At 37.1% G+C, this 17685-nt stretch overlaps 1 protein-coding gene across 1 annotated transcript; it reads right to left on the reverse strand.

Annotated features, from left to right (window-relative positions):
• Window positions 1-306: 306 nt before the first annotated feature.
• On the reverse strand, window positions 307-17441 carry PSMB1 (proteasome 20S subunit beta 1). The gene is made up of 6 exons (XM_077157965.1): window positions 17237-17441; window positions 12124-12231; window positions 8744-8825; window positions 5982-6111; window positions 1695-1801; window positions 307-605 (listed from the first exon to the last, which is right to left on the reverse strand). Exons 1-6 carry the CDS (start codon window positions 17347-17349, stop codon window positions 420-422), a joined length of 726 nt encoding a protein of 241 aa, XP_077014080.1. The 5' UTR covers window positions 17350-17441; the 3' UTR covers window positions 307-419.
• Between the last annotated feature and the right edge of the window lie 244 nt (window positions 17442-17685).

Below are 17685 nucleotides of genomic sequence, written 5' to 3' on the forward strand. Positions count from 1 at the left end.
AAAAACATTGTCTCTTCCGGGCGGTTTAAAAGTAGTACTCTCTTCAAGGAAAGTGGGGTGAGCTAAATGAGATTCTAAAGGTGACCATTCTAAATTGGTCATTTAGTAAGCCAACAAAAAGTCAATGTTTCTAGATAAATTCCCTGTTCATAAATGTAAGGAAAGGTGGACATGACTTCTATTTCTGTAATTTTCTTATCCTTGAAATACAAAATTAGCTCCAAGAGAAACAAATGTGTGGAGAAAATGAAAAGAAGAAATTCCTAGATGTGTCTTGCTTAGAGAAGACCACAAGTTATAACGGGATGAGTACTACAGGCTTCTTTTTTAATAAAACAAATTACGGCAACAGTTTCAATATCCACAGTTACAAGGTAGAAAATTAAGATGTTTTAACTGACTGTTAAGAGAGGACATAATCAGTCCTTCCTCAGGGGAATAGTCTCCTCCCGGATGCCCTCTTTGGTGACAATGCAGATCTTAAGCGCATCTCCAGTGTACACATCTCTCTCAGCTGCAGAAATAAAGACGTCTTTCACCAGTCGCATGGCTCTGTCCAGGGACAGTGGAATATGCTCCACATTCTGCATATTCTTAAAACCAACCTAATGAAAACAACAAGAAAATCTGGCTTAGGGTATAATATAACCATAAATACAAAGGACGTGTCAAATGTCCCCTAATACCTTTACATGTCTGATGATATATAATGATTATATCATGCATAATTAAACTTCCTCAGTCTAAAAACCTTCCAGACCAATTGAATTATACATGTGTAATTCTTGACAAATATTTACTCACACAGAGTTCCTGCTCTTGAGAAATACATAATCTAGGTGGACATATATAAACAAAATGCGACAGTATCACATGCTGTAACTAAGAATGAGGTAGGAGAATTCTAAATTGTAATCAACTGAAGCTAGTGGAAGAAGAGACTTCACCAGAGAGAACATATGAGCAGCTAAGTCTTGAAGGATAAATTGGACATAAAGAGAAGAACATTCCACACAGAGGGTATGATATGTTCAGAGGCATAGAAACAAGGAAGAGTGTAGTATCTTTAAGGAAAAGTAACAAAGTTTAAATCGATGAGGAGTGATGGAAGACAAGGCCAGGCCTGCATACCATCTTTAAGAGTTTCAACTTGAACCAAAAAGGTGTTGTAAAATCCATGTAGAACTTTAAGCAGAGTAACTGTTTGCAACTTATTATTTTAGAAAAGTAAGCTTGGAGGCAGAAAAGATGTTAGGAAAGAAATAAAATCATCCAGGCAAGACACAATGCAGATCTGAATTTAGTCAGCAGTAATGGAAAAGGGGTGGCAAATTCAAAATATATTTAGAAGGCACAATACAAAATTAGGTGAACAAGAAACAGTGAATAAGGACACCTTCAGATAAAGATGATGAGAGGAAAGTTAGAACTGTGGGTCAACCACTCCAGATGGAAGAGATACAGAAGTCATGAGACCATAGGAAGAAATTGAAGCCATGTGAGAGGAAGAGAACATCCAGGGAGAGCTGGTAGAATACAAAAAAGACACAGAAGACTCAGTTGGGTTAAATCAACCAAATTCAGTAGCTATTTATATGAAAGCCTTTGCTGCTCAACTCAAATTAATGAAGAGGAAAACTGAAAAAAAGCACTTTTTATAAAACACAATTAAATCTGATTTGCAGTCTCTTTACCTGGTTGTCAAGTAGGGGCTGTAACATGGCACTTGCTGAGCCTCCAGCCTTGAAGGAGTCTCTCTGGTAGGATCCTACTGGATCAAAGCTGTACACAGCTCCCTTTCCTTGAAGAAAAAAAGAACGTCTCCGTTAAGGACAATCAACTATTAATCAAGCCAAATCATGCTTAAAGTGAATCTAAAAAAAAAAAGTGATACAAAATGAACTATTAATTTAGTTAAAATTTCCACCGACAGAATCACCTTTACTGCCCGACACATGCCATCCAGCATGCTCCTCATGGTCACTGCCATGCTTCCTATCCAGCAGCAGATCTCAGGATGTTAACTGAAGGCCAGTACCCCACCTCCTGACTCACAAACACTGTAGTCAATCTGCCCCACATTTCTCTTCATCATTTTGTCTGTTACCAGACTCTTTGCTCTCTCTACAAGCGAACTTCACCAATTATCATCCCGTGAGCCCTAACATGTAGATGATTTCACCAACGTTATGGTGAACTGTTACAGTACCTGCTCTAAGATCTAAGCATCAAATGCCATATTATTACTATCATTTTGCAGCCTAGGAATAGGTAGACGTACATATATATATAATGGAACTTAAGGATGAATAAAAAAAGTTCTGTAATCTGCATAGTATGACCCCATTTTTATTTAAAGGCCTAAGAAAATCATTTATGTGTTTGTATGAGCATATAAAATGGTCTGAAGGAGATAAATAGCAAACTGTAGTCGGTTATCTTTGCGGAAGGACTGAAGGCAAGAAAAGGAGGGACTTACTTCCAGTACTTTGGTAGTGTCTGAATGTACTACAAAGACAGTATATCACTGAGTAATTTTTAAAAGAGCCCTTTAGAAACAACTGTGAGAAATCATGGACTATAAACAAGATATGACTTTAGAGTTATACAACTGATTTTAGAACACATTATACCAAAACACTGGAGCACCGTTTTCTCCTAAGTAGTTACCCTGAGAGATGTGAGATAAGGATAATCCTCTTACTATCCACGGATGACTGTAAGCTTTATGTATTTTTCCCAATGTGCTGGAAAGGAACATCTGAGATCACCTAAGAGAACCTGGGAAAGTTGTTTTTGCTGGAAGCAAGCTTGGGACAAAGAACATTATCATGATGGACAGTCAAATAACCTTAACAAACATGCAGAAAAGGGATAGGAGGTATATAAGCAAAGGAAAAATCCATGAGTCCAACAGGCCACAAATAAAATCGGCCCCAAAGTTTTACCCAATGGTAGACACTCTCAGAAAATCATATATGATAGAAAGAAAAGGAACAAAAGGAAGGGTGGGATATTTCCAAGACCAGAGTTTCAAAGATCCCCTAGATGAAGACAAGAGAAGTACAGCACCAATGCAGAATGGCTTGAATCCTTACTGCAGTTATGGGGCGTTTTCCACATCAAAATAAACCCTAGAAAACACAAGGATGCTAACTGTAAAAATAAACAAAACCATACAAATCCCAGAGAGAAGAACAGGTAATCTGGGGATGGAGGGAGGCTTTCTAACAAGGCAGGAAATTCAAAATCATACAGAAAATACTGAGTTCACTGGATGACACTTAAAAACTTCAGTGTAGAAAATGACACCCAAAAGAGAACTGACATGCTTAAATGGAGTGCCTATAAATCTAAATAAAAAATAAAGGAGGGCAGGAGATGTTGGCACAGTGGCAGAGTTCTCACCTGCCATGCCAGAGATGTGGGTTCGATTCTTGGTGCCTGTCTATGCAAAAAAAAAAAAGCTAATATACAAATGAGAAAATACACAAAGCTTAATTAATAAACAGGTCAGCCCGTGGAAGAGATGCAAAAAGGTCAGTAAACATGAAAATATACCCAACTTCAGTAAGGAAAAAACACAAAAATTAAAACAATAATATTTATTAGATAAAGATTTTTAAGTGTTTGAAAGGATATGTGAAAAACAGGCACTGTTGACAGAAGTGTACTGGTACACCCTCTCTGAAGGACCAGCCAGTAATACCATAAAAAAAATACATCTTATGGATAGATGAGTAAAAAAGTATGGATAAAAAATAAATAATAGGAGGGACAAAGGGTAAAATAAATTGAGTAGATGGAAATAGTAGTGGTCAATGAGAGGGAGGGGTAAGGGATATGGAATGTATGAGTTTTTTTTTCTTTTTCTGGAGTGATGCAAATGTTCTAAAAATGATCACAGTGAATACACAACTATATGATGATATTGTGAGCCACTGATTGTGTACCATATATGGAATGTATGCATGTGAAAATCTGTCAATAAAAATATTTAAAAAAAAAAAAGAACTATAGCCAATATATAGTTTCAGAAAAACATATTGTATGGTCCCATTTACATAAAACTACATGCATGTATGTGTATAACATGTATGAACACCAAGATATCCAGAAGCCTGTTTACTAGGAACTTAATGGTTATCTCCAGGGATAGGGCTTGGGGTGATTTCTAACTTCATTTTTCTATCTTTCTAAAATATCTGAAACTTCTTCAGCAGTATTATTGTTTTCATTGTGGAAAAACTAAAACCATTTTCAATAGGGAGTAAAATAGAGGTCCAGGTAGACAATTTTTCTTCTTTTTTTTTTTCCTTTTATTTTTTTTTTGGGGGGGGGGGGCTAGTCAATTTGTGAACTCATAATTGTTATGAAGGTTTGTTTAAGGAACACTTGTTCTTCAGGTCCCCCAATTCCACTAATACATTTAAGTTACTATCCCTAACCTCCATCCCCCCACCCCCCAAGACAAGAAATATAATCTCTTGAAAAATTAAAGAGGCTCTGGATGTGGCTCAGGAATGGACAGAAGCCTTAAATGAAAACTTGATACGAAAAGAACAGAGAACTCCAGTTTCCTACCTCCTCCTAGCTCTAGAACGCTGGCAACTAGGCTTATTCCCCAACTCCCTCTACCCTAACCCGGTCAAAAGATCTAAGGAACCTTCAGTTGAAGAAAATGCTGGCTACCCAATCACCCAATACAGAAGTCAACACAGACCACTACAACCAGAATTTTGGTTTATTACTCAAATATGAATGGACAGCCAAAAATCAAAAGAAATGTGAAGGTAGCCTCTGGTGTGGAAGAAGCCAAAAACATATAAAGAAAAAACAGTCTGATGGAATAAAGAAAATACAAAAAAATTTCAGAGTTAAAAGGAGCTACTGAATCCACTGAGCAACCACAGGATGCTTTGGGGTGGGCGAGTAGGTGGGGGGCAGAAAAAAGAAAAAGTGCTCTTAGAAATTAATGACAACAGAAATAAAAAGAATTCAATAAAAGATTAGAAGCTAAAGTAAAGGAAATATAAAGTAGAACAAAAAGACAAAGATACAGAAAATATGAGGAAAAGAGACAAGAAAATTAGAGGATAACAATCCAGGTGGTGGCAGAGACGGGGAAGATTGGGGGGAGGCAATGAAGAGGGGCAGAAGGAGAACACAAAGAATGAGAAAAGACCTTAGACAAGGATTATCACCATAAAATTTCAGAACACAGGGGTAAAAAAGAGCCCAAATGCAAAGTCTCAAAAAAAGTACCATGATTATTTTTTTGGAATCTATTAAACGTATGGCACCAAAATAAGGAAATAAATCAAGAAAGAAGAAAACATGGGATCCAGGAAATAGAAAATCCAAGCAGGAACAAACCAAAGGAAATCCCCACATGATGGCAAAAGAAGTCCCAGGATAACCCTGCCCAAGCAGGGTAATGCAATTCTGGATCAAAAACAAGAAGGACGGAAATTTAAATGACTGATTTTCTTAGGCTCTCATGATCTGGCTGACAGAAAAATAAGGAAGTGTTTCAAACATGCTCTAAAAATATCGGTGGAATGCATACATAATTACCTAAAATAACTTCTAAGACCTCACTTTAAAAAAATACTGAAGTTATGTTTGCTAGTAAATTGTCATTACTTAGAATCATATTTGGGTCAAGTGTCTTGAGATCAGGTTTCTAGATTTCTGTAAGATAAAAATGCTTATTATCTGAGTTACTGAACTCACACAAGATCCTGAGTAATTTCTAAGATAAAATAATCAACTGCCCAATAATCACTACTGTATTGGAGCTCTCATACAACATTTATTTTGTGCCTTTGGATATTCATTAATTTCACTCTTTGAGCTTTAATCTCCCAGATATTCATTGATGGTTCTTTTCGACTTTGGGACTGTGTACCGCTGGATGGAAAATACACTCATCTAAGAAATGCCACCCACCTCCATGCTCCAGAATAAAAAAATTCTACCTTCTTCATCAAGTCCACCAATGATGTTGTAAACATAATATGGAAAGAAGCGTCTTGAATAGAGGATTGTAGATAGCATTGCAGCAATTGCCCCCGTAGTCATGGCCTTATTATTGGAATGCTTATACATCTGTAATTATTAATAAAATTAACAGGTATATAGAGACAGGCTATATCACAGAATAGCATAATAAATGTTAAAATGAAAAGAACGAATGCCTACCTTGGTGAATGGGGAAAATACACCTGTTTCTTTCATGGTCAAACAATTATTATTACTCACATTATTACTGAGATAAAAGAATAATTTATATACCATATCATTTTTGGGGTTTTAAAATATTTTAAGGGGAAGAACGCTAAATTTGCCCTCAGCTCTCTGGTTTAAAGATGCCATTCTGCATGCCTATATTATTTCATGCACTACTAACTCAAGAACAATTGCACACAATCAGTACACAGGAGGTAACTTGGGAAGAATATTTCAAATCCAGCTCTCTCCATCACTCTGCATCTAGACCTGTGGTCAACAAACTATAGCCCACTGGCAAAATTCAGCCTACCACCTGTTTTTAAAAAAGTTTTGTTGCAACTCAGCCATGCTCACTTGTAACATACTGTCTATGTTTTCCTCTGCATTACAACCACAGAGTTGAGTAGTCACAACAGAGATCATATGATCTGCAACGATGAAAGTATGTACTATCTGCCCTTTACAGGTGAAGTCTGCCAAGCCCTGATCTGGACCCACACAGTCCGTTTCTTTACAGAGTAGATCTCTAAGAGAAGAAAAGAGGGGTGCAGCCTCTCTGTATTGATTCTAACACAGGGCATCTATAGCAGAAGACAGAAGTATCCAAAAGAGGATCTTAGAACGTTAAAGTGATTTCCAATTCTGAATTTATGACACCTTTGGGAATCCTAAACTATCTAACAGATTGAGAAATTCTACAAAAAATGCAAAGATAAAATAAAGTTCAGAGAAAAAAATTAAGTTCACTAATTTCTTTTGTCAGCACATAGCAAATAAGTCTGAAGACTTAAGGACTGTAAAAATAATGACTAATGAAAAAAGATTGTAAATCAGCTACACTACAAGTAATGGATAAGTCAATTTAGAGAATAATCTTTTTCCAAGATAAAAGTTCTAAAAAGGAATGCGGGAGACCCAACTTGGATTCCCGGACCAAGGACCCCTACCCCCCACCCCTCAAACAAAAAAAGTTCTAAAAAGAAAATTTTAAAGTTTCATTTCAAAACCAAATACTATGAATATTTTTTCACTTCACCATGTAATAATTTATGAAAGAAAACTTTCAGGAAGGTTCATGCATTAAATTGAACTCACTGATCCTTATTTTATTTTATTAACAAAACATTAGTCTATGCCGTGTGTTTATTTGGGTCCACTAACATCTATTGTGTAAATGCGAAAGTCAATATATTTGAGCCACTGAGTCAATAAATTTAATTCACTGAAACTTTTGATGTGAGCAAGTATAAGCATTGACAATGAATAAATATTGAGTGAAATAATTTCTACACATTAAAAAAAACAAGTGTCAGTTTAAATAAATATATTATGTGTACCAATGACTACAATAACCACTCATAAGTATAAATATCTTCAAGCATTACTCACAAATATGCAAAACAGAATGTGATTAGCCCCTACTAATTTTTTCATGTACCAGATCGACTTATCAAGTATGTAAAAGTTATAACGTATATTCTACAACATAAAAAAAACAAAACTAAGGACATATAATACCAATACTATAAATATGATAAATTATGAAAAAAATTCTACTAGGCTATATTCATTTGAAACACAAATCTATATTTCTGAATATTGACATGGTGATATCAAGAATCTCAACTCTAACTCTTTATTGTTGCCAATAACGAAAAGAATGTGAATTTAGTGGTTATTATTACAAATATAACCTATTATAATACATTCCAAATGACTCATATTCTATTCTCCTTGAAACTATTTTGAAATAAACACTGCTTAATACATACAGAGCATAATCAAAATCCAGAAATGCCTTTGTTTTATCAAGTCAGTATAACCAGTGCTTCTCCCATCCTGGCACACAAGACATTTAGTGCAGTTACTAGTGTCAGCCCTACTTAAAAAAACCTCAAACAGCTGAATCTTATTCTCTCACTTCTCCCTCATACCACCCCTTTGCCTCTCCTCCTCCCCATCTCTATCTCATGCCATAGATACCTATCAACTAAAACCTGTCACAGTGTTAGGGATAATGACTTTGGTCATGACCCCCTTATCCAAGCCCCTGGCTTGTTCCTACTGCCGCCCACGCGCACGGTTAATTTAAGAGTACAGCCCTGCAAATAAGGAAAGCACGTCAGTGCATGGAGTGCCAAACCAGGCTGCTGTCTGAAAGCTCATCTGGACTAACCTCCTGCCACGGAAACTGATTTGTTTCATTTTGTTTTTGAGGAAAAAGTATTTTCCAGAGGAAGAAACCCCCTCCTAGGCTGTTTTCTAACAAGATAGAGAATCCTATCGTACAGGGATTTTTAACAAATGAAATGTGCTACAGTTTGACATCATGCTACATTAATGACACTGCAGTAACACTATCATTTCTTCTCTAGGATACATTACAGTTTCACCTACTAACCTAGGAATTCTACAGTTACTCTAAGCAACAGTCATGCTGGAGGCCTATAAGAATCCAACAAAATGTTATAAATTTTTCATTAGTGTAGTCATATGTAAAAACATTTACCTTTAGTCTTGCTTCAATAATTTTTGTAAGTGTAAGGCAGTCCCCATGAAAACCACTGCATCCAATGACTGTTTTGTCAGTTCTATAAAAAAGCACATTTCAGGAAACTGAGTTAGACAGTAAAGCAAAACGCGTCTTGGACAATTTTAAATTTAAAACTACTACTCCCATTATTCAATAAATGGTAATTTACCTAGCTCTTTGGAGGCAGGGGGGTACATCTCATTCCTTATACCAATTAAGTTACAAATGGATCAAAGAGTCAAATTAAAGAAAAAAACGAAACTAAATGGATTAGAGAAAAATATGGGTAAATTTTTTACAACCTTGAGCTGGGGGAGGCCTATTTAAATATGATGCAACCCAAAGGAAACTTTCAAAAATCTGATTACATTAAAATTAAAACTTCTATTATAGCGAACAAAGTTTAAAAAGAAAAAAAAACTACTAAGAAAATATATTGGCAGCATGTATGACCAGTCTAATTTTAATTTTCTTTGTCTATGAAGTGCTCTTATAATAAAAACATTAACATAATAGAAAAATGAATAGTTATATGAACAGATGAGTCACATAATAAGAAACACAAATTGTCATAAACGTGAAAAGATCCTCCATTTCACTCAGAAACCCAAATATAAACATGAAACTATTTTCCACCCATTAAGCTAACTAAAATTTCAAAAATGAATAATGCTTATGCTGGCAAGGCAGTGGAAAATGGGTGCTCCAGACACTTGGAGAGAGAATAAACTGAGACAACTTTTTAGAAGGACAATTTGGTAATATTTAGTAACTTAAATACACCTCCCTTTGATGCAGTAATTTCATTGCCAAAAACTCATCTTGTCAATATACTCACACAAGTATGCAAAGACACTCATTTGTACGGGTAGATATATCCTCTTAATAGTTCCCCAAAACAAGACAAACTACTTAAATTCCCATCAGTATGGAATGATAAAATTTTAGTACATCCATACAAATTCAACCATGGATCTCAAAAATTACTTAATCTTGATGATCAATCTATAAGGAAATCTAAGCCAAACTCAGTTAAGAAATATTTGGCAGAATGTGAATGACATACATCTATACAAATCATACTTTCCCTACTGACCCCTCTGGGGTCAGCACCAATATTTCCCGATCTATCACTCCAGTCAATCTTACTGTGATCTCCTGTAATACCTTACTACCTTTACTACCAAAATGAGCAAACAATAGGGCAGGACAAAATCTTAGCATTTTCAACTCACAACTTCACTAATAAAGAAAAAGAAAAAAATCCTAGCACTTCAGGGTGTTTTTCCAGATATCCAGAAGCATTAAAGGGAGTTTTTATACAAAATATAAAGAGTAATGTAGAATATGACACACATGGGGGAAACAGGCCCATCTCTAGCCAACTCTAAAGGGGAAACTCAACATGGCATGGGATGAGGAATACACTGGAAGCTTTCAACTGTATTTATGTTTTATTTCTGAAGATTGAGGATAAGGACACAAGAATTCATTAAAGTTATACTCTCTATCTCTGTCCCTAAAATGTTTCACAGAACAGCATGGTGAGTTCACTTCAGTGTTAAAATAGAATGTTATAGGGAAATAAACTTAGCATTAAAATAGAACATGTCTAGAGGTTAGCAGAACCTTGCACAAGAATGGTATCTATAAAGTTATGATTTTAACTTTTATTTATGACAATTTACTGCTTTTAAAATTATAAAAACCACATCTTGGAAGAGGAAAAAAGACAACCTGGGTGCATGATGAAACTGGTATATAGAAGAAAGGGACATTAAAAAATGTAAGTGGACAGAAAGGGAAGCAAGAAAACGAAGAAAAACTTCAACTGCTTTTTTAGGTGAAAATTTAGGCCAGCTGTAAAAAGACAGAACTCTCAGTTCCTTTACCTCTTCCTAGAACACTGTAAGGCCCTGTCCAAAGCACCAAAACCTCTTACCAGTCCCATTCACATTAACATTCAGGTTTAATAAGTTCTTGTGGACTAATCTAGTTATTAACCAATACTTATAAGCATTTCGAAAACTGTCTAAATACAGTTTTATTTAATACAATTAAATACAAAACAATGCTGATATGCAAGATGCAGTCAGGTGATTTATACAAATATTTTTATTTCAATACATATTAATTTATTATCATGTATTTTACTTTTTAAATTTATTTTAACATTTGTTCCCCCTATTATTTATTTATTTTTAATCCATATGTTTTACTTGTCTGTCAATAAGGTAGATAAAAGGAGCATCAGACACAAGGTTTTCACAATCACACAGTCACAGTGTGAAAACTATATCCTCATATAAACATCTTCAAGAAACATGGCTACTGGAGCACAGCTCTACATTTTCAGGCACTTTCCTCCAGCCTCTCCATTACACCTTAACTAAAAAGGTGATATCTATTTAATGCATAAGAATAACCCCCAGTATAACCTCTCGACTCTGTTTGGAATCTCTCAGCCATTTACATTTCATTTTATCTCATTTTGCTTTTCCTCCTTTTGGTCGAGAAGGTTTTCTCAGTCCCTTGGTGTTGTGTCGCAGCTCATCCTAGGATTTCTGTCCCACACTGCCTGGAAGGTTACACCCCTGAGAGTCATGTCCCACGTGGACGGGGGAGGGCAACGAATTTGTCTGTCATGTTGGCTAAGAGAGAGCGGCCACATCTGAGCAACAAAAGAGGTTCTCTTGGGGGTGACTCTTAGGCCTAATTTTAAGTAGGCTTAGACTATCCTTTGGGGGGTTAAGTTTCATATGTACAAACCCCAAGATTGGAGGCTCAGCCTATTGCTTTGGTTGTCCCCACTGCTTGTGAGAATATCAAGAATTTATTTTCATATATTTTAGAAAAAATATAGTTAGCCCATTAAAATTGTCATCCATGGATCGAGCTAAGTTGAATGTTTCAGGTTAAAAAAAAAAAGAAAGCAGATTTTAAAAGCATTTACTGGATAAATGGAAGAGGGACAAAGTGATCAAAAATAGAAACGTGATTAAGTAATTATAATAAAATGGTAATAGTAAAATCTAGATGATGAGTACAGGGTGTTCATCACGAAATTCTTTCATCTTTGACATATATTTGAAATTATTCAAAATAGAACTTTGAGATAAAAAAAATCTATGCTAACAAAAACATTGTTGGTACCTAGCAATGGCAAATAAGAAGACTGTATATGAATGAATTACTAGGAACACTAATTTAGAAAACTTTTCTATTGAAAAAGCAAAAGAAGTTCTAAACTGGCAACTTAAAAATCCATGAAATATTTCTTTTAGAAGCTGAAATCTCTTTTGGTATTAAGCTGTTACAAAGCAAACAGAAAACTGTGTCCTTAGAAATTTACTTACAATTTATAACACTTAGGGCTGTCCCGGGTATGAATTGAAAATCCTTCACTCAATCGAGTGTCAGAAGCAACAATTGAAAAATCTTCTCCAGCAATTGCCAATACCGTACTAAGGAAAAAAGAAAATAATTAATATTTCAGTATGGTAATAAAATTTCCCCAAATAGGAGAGTGAACAAGAAAAAGATTCAAATAGAATGGCAAAGATTGGGGGTGGGGGGGAGGGATTCCTGGCTGTAAGTACTACCTAAAAAAATATAAGATTAAATCAGAGGAAAGCTTCCTTAGCAGAAGGCAATTGAAAAGGCACTGAATTACCAAAACTTCATAAACAATTTAAAAACTACTCTGTGTTAGGTACTCATGTTTGAAACAGCCAAGTGTTACGGCCCCTATCTTTGAAGACTAAGTACGGAGAGTGGCAATACAGGGGTAGAAGCAGAGAGGAGGGGATTTGGGCATTTTTCTTTTGTTTTGCTTTTTAATTTCTTTACATCAAAATCCTCTTATAATGTCTAACACACAGCAGACACTCAAATATTTGCGAAAAAAGAATGAGCAAACTTTTGCTGAGCTGTTATACAACATATTAGTTTAGTGAAAACCCCAGGAAAATGTCTGGGTTCTAACTGTGACTCTCCCACTTAGTTACAAGAGTGTGGGTAAGTTACCTAGCTTCTCAAAGCCTTAGTTTCCTCATATGCAGAACAGAGATCATAATAGTAGCTATTTCCTTAGACTGCTGAAAGGATTAAATGTTCTAATAAATGTAATTGCAAAGCAATTAGAATTATACCTGCTTATAACTGCTATCCACTAAGTGTTGGCTATTATTGTGGCATATGTCTGAGGCAGTATAGTATTATGACTAAGCACATGGGCTCTGGATTCGGATACACCCTACCTTTGCCACTTACTAGTTTGTGTAGCTGTGACCTCTGACAATTTCCCCAGGTTCAAGTTGAAGATAGTAACAGTACCCGTGTTACAGGGTGACTACGAGAATTAAAGGACATAATTTACATAAAGCACCATAAAGTTTTACAGAACTTAAGCATGTAAGAAAATTTTAGCCATTATTATTACTGAGGTTGTATACGAGCTAATAAAGCTTTGATGAAGAAAGGGATAACATTCCAAGTACTGTGAACAGTGAGCAAAGGGAAGGAGGAATAATTCAAACAGGACATTCAAGCAACATATCCAGGGGTCACTTTTAATGTAAGCAAATGAAGGACAAAAGGCTTATTAGATGATGGACAGGCATCCTACTAGAGAGGATCTCACATTCCAAAACTGTGGAATTTTACCAAGGAACCATAAAGGTTTTATGTGCAAAAATGAGAAAAATTCCATTTGCAATGTGGGGCTTCAAGATTACTATGACAGAGGACTTCCGGGCCAAGATGGCGGCTTAACAATGTGCGTGGTATAGTTTGTCCTCCAGAACAACTACTAAATAATCAGAAACAGTACAGAACAGCTTCTGGGGCCACATCAGTGACCAGACACACAGCGTACCCCAGTCTGGACCAGCTGGACTGGCTGTGAGCCCCCCCAGAACCGTGAGTTTCCCAAGTCGTGATGGCCAGCGCCCCTCCCCCACAGGCTGCTTCCCAGAGGGGAAAGATAAGGGAATTTACCAGCAGCAGGGGCTGAACCCAACCAAATGCCAATTGTGGAATTAATTAACAAATTGTGACTACTAAAAATAGGCCCCCAACTCAGGTGAACCTGGTCAAAGCGGAGGTCAATCATTTGTGCCCCGGCGCCAAGGGGACAGGGCTGACAGAAAAAGAAAAAAAAGAAACAGAGGCTTTTGTGGCTGTTTCTACAAGGGCTTGACTGCCTTTGGATATAGCGGCAGGGCTTCTCAGGCTGCAACTGCCCCAAGCATAGGCAGAAATAAGTTCGCTTGAGGGCTTGTCTGGAGCCTGTGCCTTCCCCAGGGGAGCGGTGAAGCCCAACTCAGGTGGAATCCCTTCCTCAAGGAATTCAGTCACTAGGGCTTGGTAATTTGAAGCCAAAGTTAAAGGTGCCGCATCATCTTATGCTGGTGGAACCCACAGGCAGACAAGCACCACATAGTGGGCAGGATAAGAAAATCAGAGCCCAGAGACTTCACGGGAAAGTCTTCCAACCTGCTGGGTCTCACCCTCAGGGAAAACCAATGCAGGTGACTCTTTCCTCCTGATAGGAGGCCAGTTTGGTCTGGGAAAATCCGGCTGGGGTCTACAATACTAAGTAGACCCTCCTAAGTGTGTTGGGGGAGGGGGGGAAGGCACCATACAAGCAGGGCAAGAAAAAATAAAACAAGAGCTAAAAATTCTCCTCTGTTAAACAAAACTTAAGCTAGAGGTCCAGATAAAGATTACTACAACATATTTTACATTCATATAAAATGGGAAGGGGAGCTGCTCTAATAAGACTAATGAAATAGGAACGCAGCAAGGCGAATAGAAAGAAACAGGTAAATCCAGAATACATTTAAAATGAAATGAACAAGTTTTTCTGAAGAGCCAATTACGACATACAAGATTTTAAACTTGGATGAACACAACGGCATTATAAAGATTATAAATAAGGAGAGCTGATTAAGAGAAATAATTAGCTTTTTTCTTTTTGTAGAAATATACTATAAAAAATCAGAACTGAGGGACTCATGAGAGGCAGAGGCAGAGAAATAGATTTGGAATTATCCTTCTGGGGATGATGATGCGAGCCAGACTGAGATATGTGAGAGTGCTGGGTGAAAAACACAGAGGTTAATAACTTGGGGTTGACTACATTTAAAGAGTTAAGAGTAGACAGAGGACATGAGGGCAAAGACACAAACTTGATATTTGCACACCAATGTTTATAGCAGCGTTAGTTACAATTGCAAAGAGATGAAAACAGCCAAAATGTCCATCAACATACGAGTGGCTAAACAAACCGTGGTATATACATACGATGTAATATTATGCAGCCGTAAGACAGAATAAATTTATGAAGTATGTAACAACATGGATGGACCTTAAGGACATCATGCTGAGTGAGATTAGCCAGAAACAAAACGACAAATAGTGTATGGTCTCACTGACATTTGTGAATAAACTTGGAGAATTTCATTGGTAACAGAGACCATCAGGAGATAGAAATAGGGTAAGATGTTGGGTAATTGGTGCTGAAAGGATACAGATTGTGCAACGGGACTGAATGTAAAAACTCAGAAATGGACAACACAATACTACCTAAATGTAATACAATGATGTTGGAACATTGAATGAGGCTGAATGTGAGAATGACAGAGGGAGGAGAGCTGGGGGCACAAACGAAATCAGAAAGAAAGATAAGACGTTAAAGATTGAGATGGTATAATCTAGGAACACCTAAAGTGTATAGTGATGGTGACTAAATGCACAAATTTAAAGAACGTTTTTGCATGAGGAAGAACAAAGGAATGTCATTAGTGCAGAGTGCCGAAAACAGATCATAATTAATATTTTAAAATTTTACCTTACGTGTGAGACTAAAGCAAAAAATGTTTATTTGGTACTAAATTTAAAAAAATAAAATAAAGAGTTAAGAGTAGAAAGATGTACAAAACTAAGCCTTATGCTGTAGAAGCAAAAAGTAGAGTTTTAAGAGCCAACAGCAATGAACAGTAAAGAAAAAGAACAAAGTTTGAGAAAAGGTAACAATATAACAAAGTTTGAGAAAAGGTAAGAATATAACAAAGTCTTGAGTAACTTTTAAGGCAGTAATGGCATAAATTAGATTACAATGGGTTAAGAATGAGTGACAAGTACTGAACACTGAATGCCTTGAAAATTCTTCTTATAAAGAATTTACAGCTACCTTATGAAATGGGTCTAATCCACCTTACAATAATATAACAACGAAATTAGTTATCACAGGAAGTGCTGAGAAGGAGCCCACAAAAACTGTTGGGTGAAAGAGATGAATTCAAGTGTTGGCTCAACTTCACCCCAGTTCTGTATGCTGTTGTAGCCAGGGACAATTTAATTTCTAAGAGCCTCAGGTTCATTTGTTAAAAAAAGAGGCCAATATCATCTAATATTCAGCCACTAGGGGAACTAAAGTAACATAACTCCTTGCCATTTATAAAATGCTTCTCATTTGATTCTCCCCCAAAATTTAAGAACTAAGGTAGATGAAAAAAATTGGGGCTCAAGAGGTTGAGAGAGGTATCCCATAACTGCACAGCCCTTTGGTGGCAAAACTAGGTCTAAAATCGCAGCCTTTAACTCTTGGTTTCCAACATACTCTTGCTTTCCAACAATCTGCATCCACATTTCAAATTCATAAGGACCTAATCAATGTTTTTGGTCTTTCTGAACTATCTGTTCGAATTGTACGCAATTTTTTCTACAAAGTCTGACTGATAAAGTATAACCACCGCTTCTATTTATAGCTCTTCACTGTCAGAGTCCTAACTGATTCTTCTGGTACACTACCAGGGGAAAGTATTACCTTAAAAAAAAAAAGCTTGTTACCAAAAAACATGAAAAAATACACATATCAAAAGGGACCCCTTCTGAGCATTTTTTTCTGGACTTAAGCTAAGCTTTCTAAAAAAGAAAAAAAATGAATAATCTATTAAGTCTGGCCAGCTTCAACTTATGAGAAAATGATTAAGCTTTTGACTACGTTTCAGCTGCAACAAAACTAGCCTCTACCAACGTGGTTCAATTATAACGTTTTTATTTCAAATCCTGAACCTGTCCTAACCTGCTGACATGGGAAATGTGTTCAAACACGACAGGGTCTTCCACACAGCAGATGTTTCCCTTTCTATTTACTGCCTCGTTCCGGCAAGAAGCAAGCTATACCGTAAACTAGTCGTCCACATAAAGACCCAAACGACTAAACTGTAAGAAGAAACCCTGAAAACCGCAATGCGAAACCGAGCAAGCCAGGCATGAACAGAGAAACACAGGGAAAAGGAGAAAAGGGAAGGGGTTGTGCCGCTGCGTGAACGCACACAGCTAAGGGTCCTGAAGGCCTGAAGGGTGAGACAGGGCAGGGCCTTTCCCGCCGGCGACCCCAAATAAGCGTCTGCAGAGTGGACAAGGGCGAAAGTAAAAGCGGCGGCTCTCGATGGATTTTACCCTCCATTGAAGGCGTAGGGTGAAAAGCGAAACTGGGAGGGACCCGCGGTTCTGTATGGCTCCATCCCCAGCTCTCGGTCAAGACCACAGTGCATAGCTGCTGAAGATAACATAGCTCAGCCCCAGATGCAGCTCCGGCTCCGACACCTGCTGTCTCACAGCAAGATGGCGGCTCCAGCCGGAAGTGACTTCACTTCACTTCCGGAAGTGAACACGTCAGTTCCGGCTGCTCCTCGGCGCCCACCTCCAAGCCGCTCTATCATGCACTCCTCGGTGCTCCTGGAGGTCACCGGCGCTGCCAGGATGTGTCGGTACCTCGGCGCTCCCTAGTCCAAAAAAAGCAGACAAAAATGTAAAGGGCTTGTGGGTTTTTTTCTTACGGAAAAATTCGAATTCCCTCCGAATGGCCAAAGATTTAAAAGTCTGACCATATAAAATATTAGCAAAAA

Source organism: Tamandua tetradactyla, chromosome 4 (genome assembly GCF_023851605.1).
Source record: "Tamandua tetradactyla isolate mTamTet1 chromosome 4, mTamTet1.pri, whole genome shotgun sequence".
In the NCBI taxonomy this organism is placed as follows: Eukaryota; Metazoa; Chordata; class Mammalia; order Pilosa; family Myrmecophagidae; genus Tamandua; species Tamandua tetradactyla.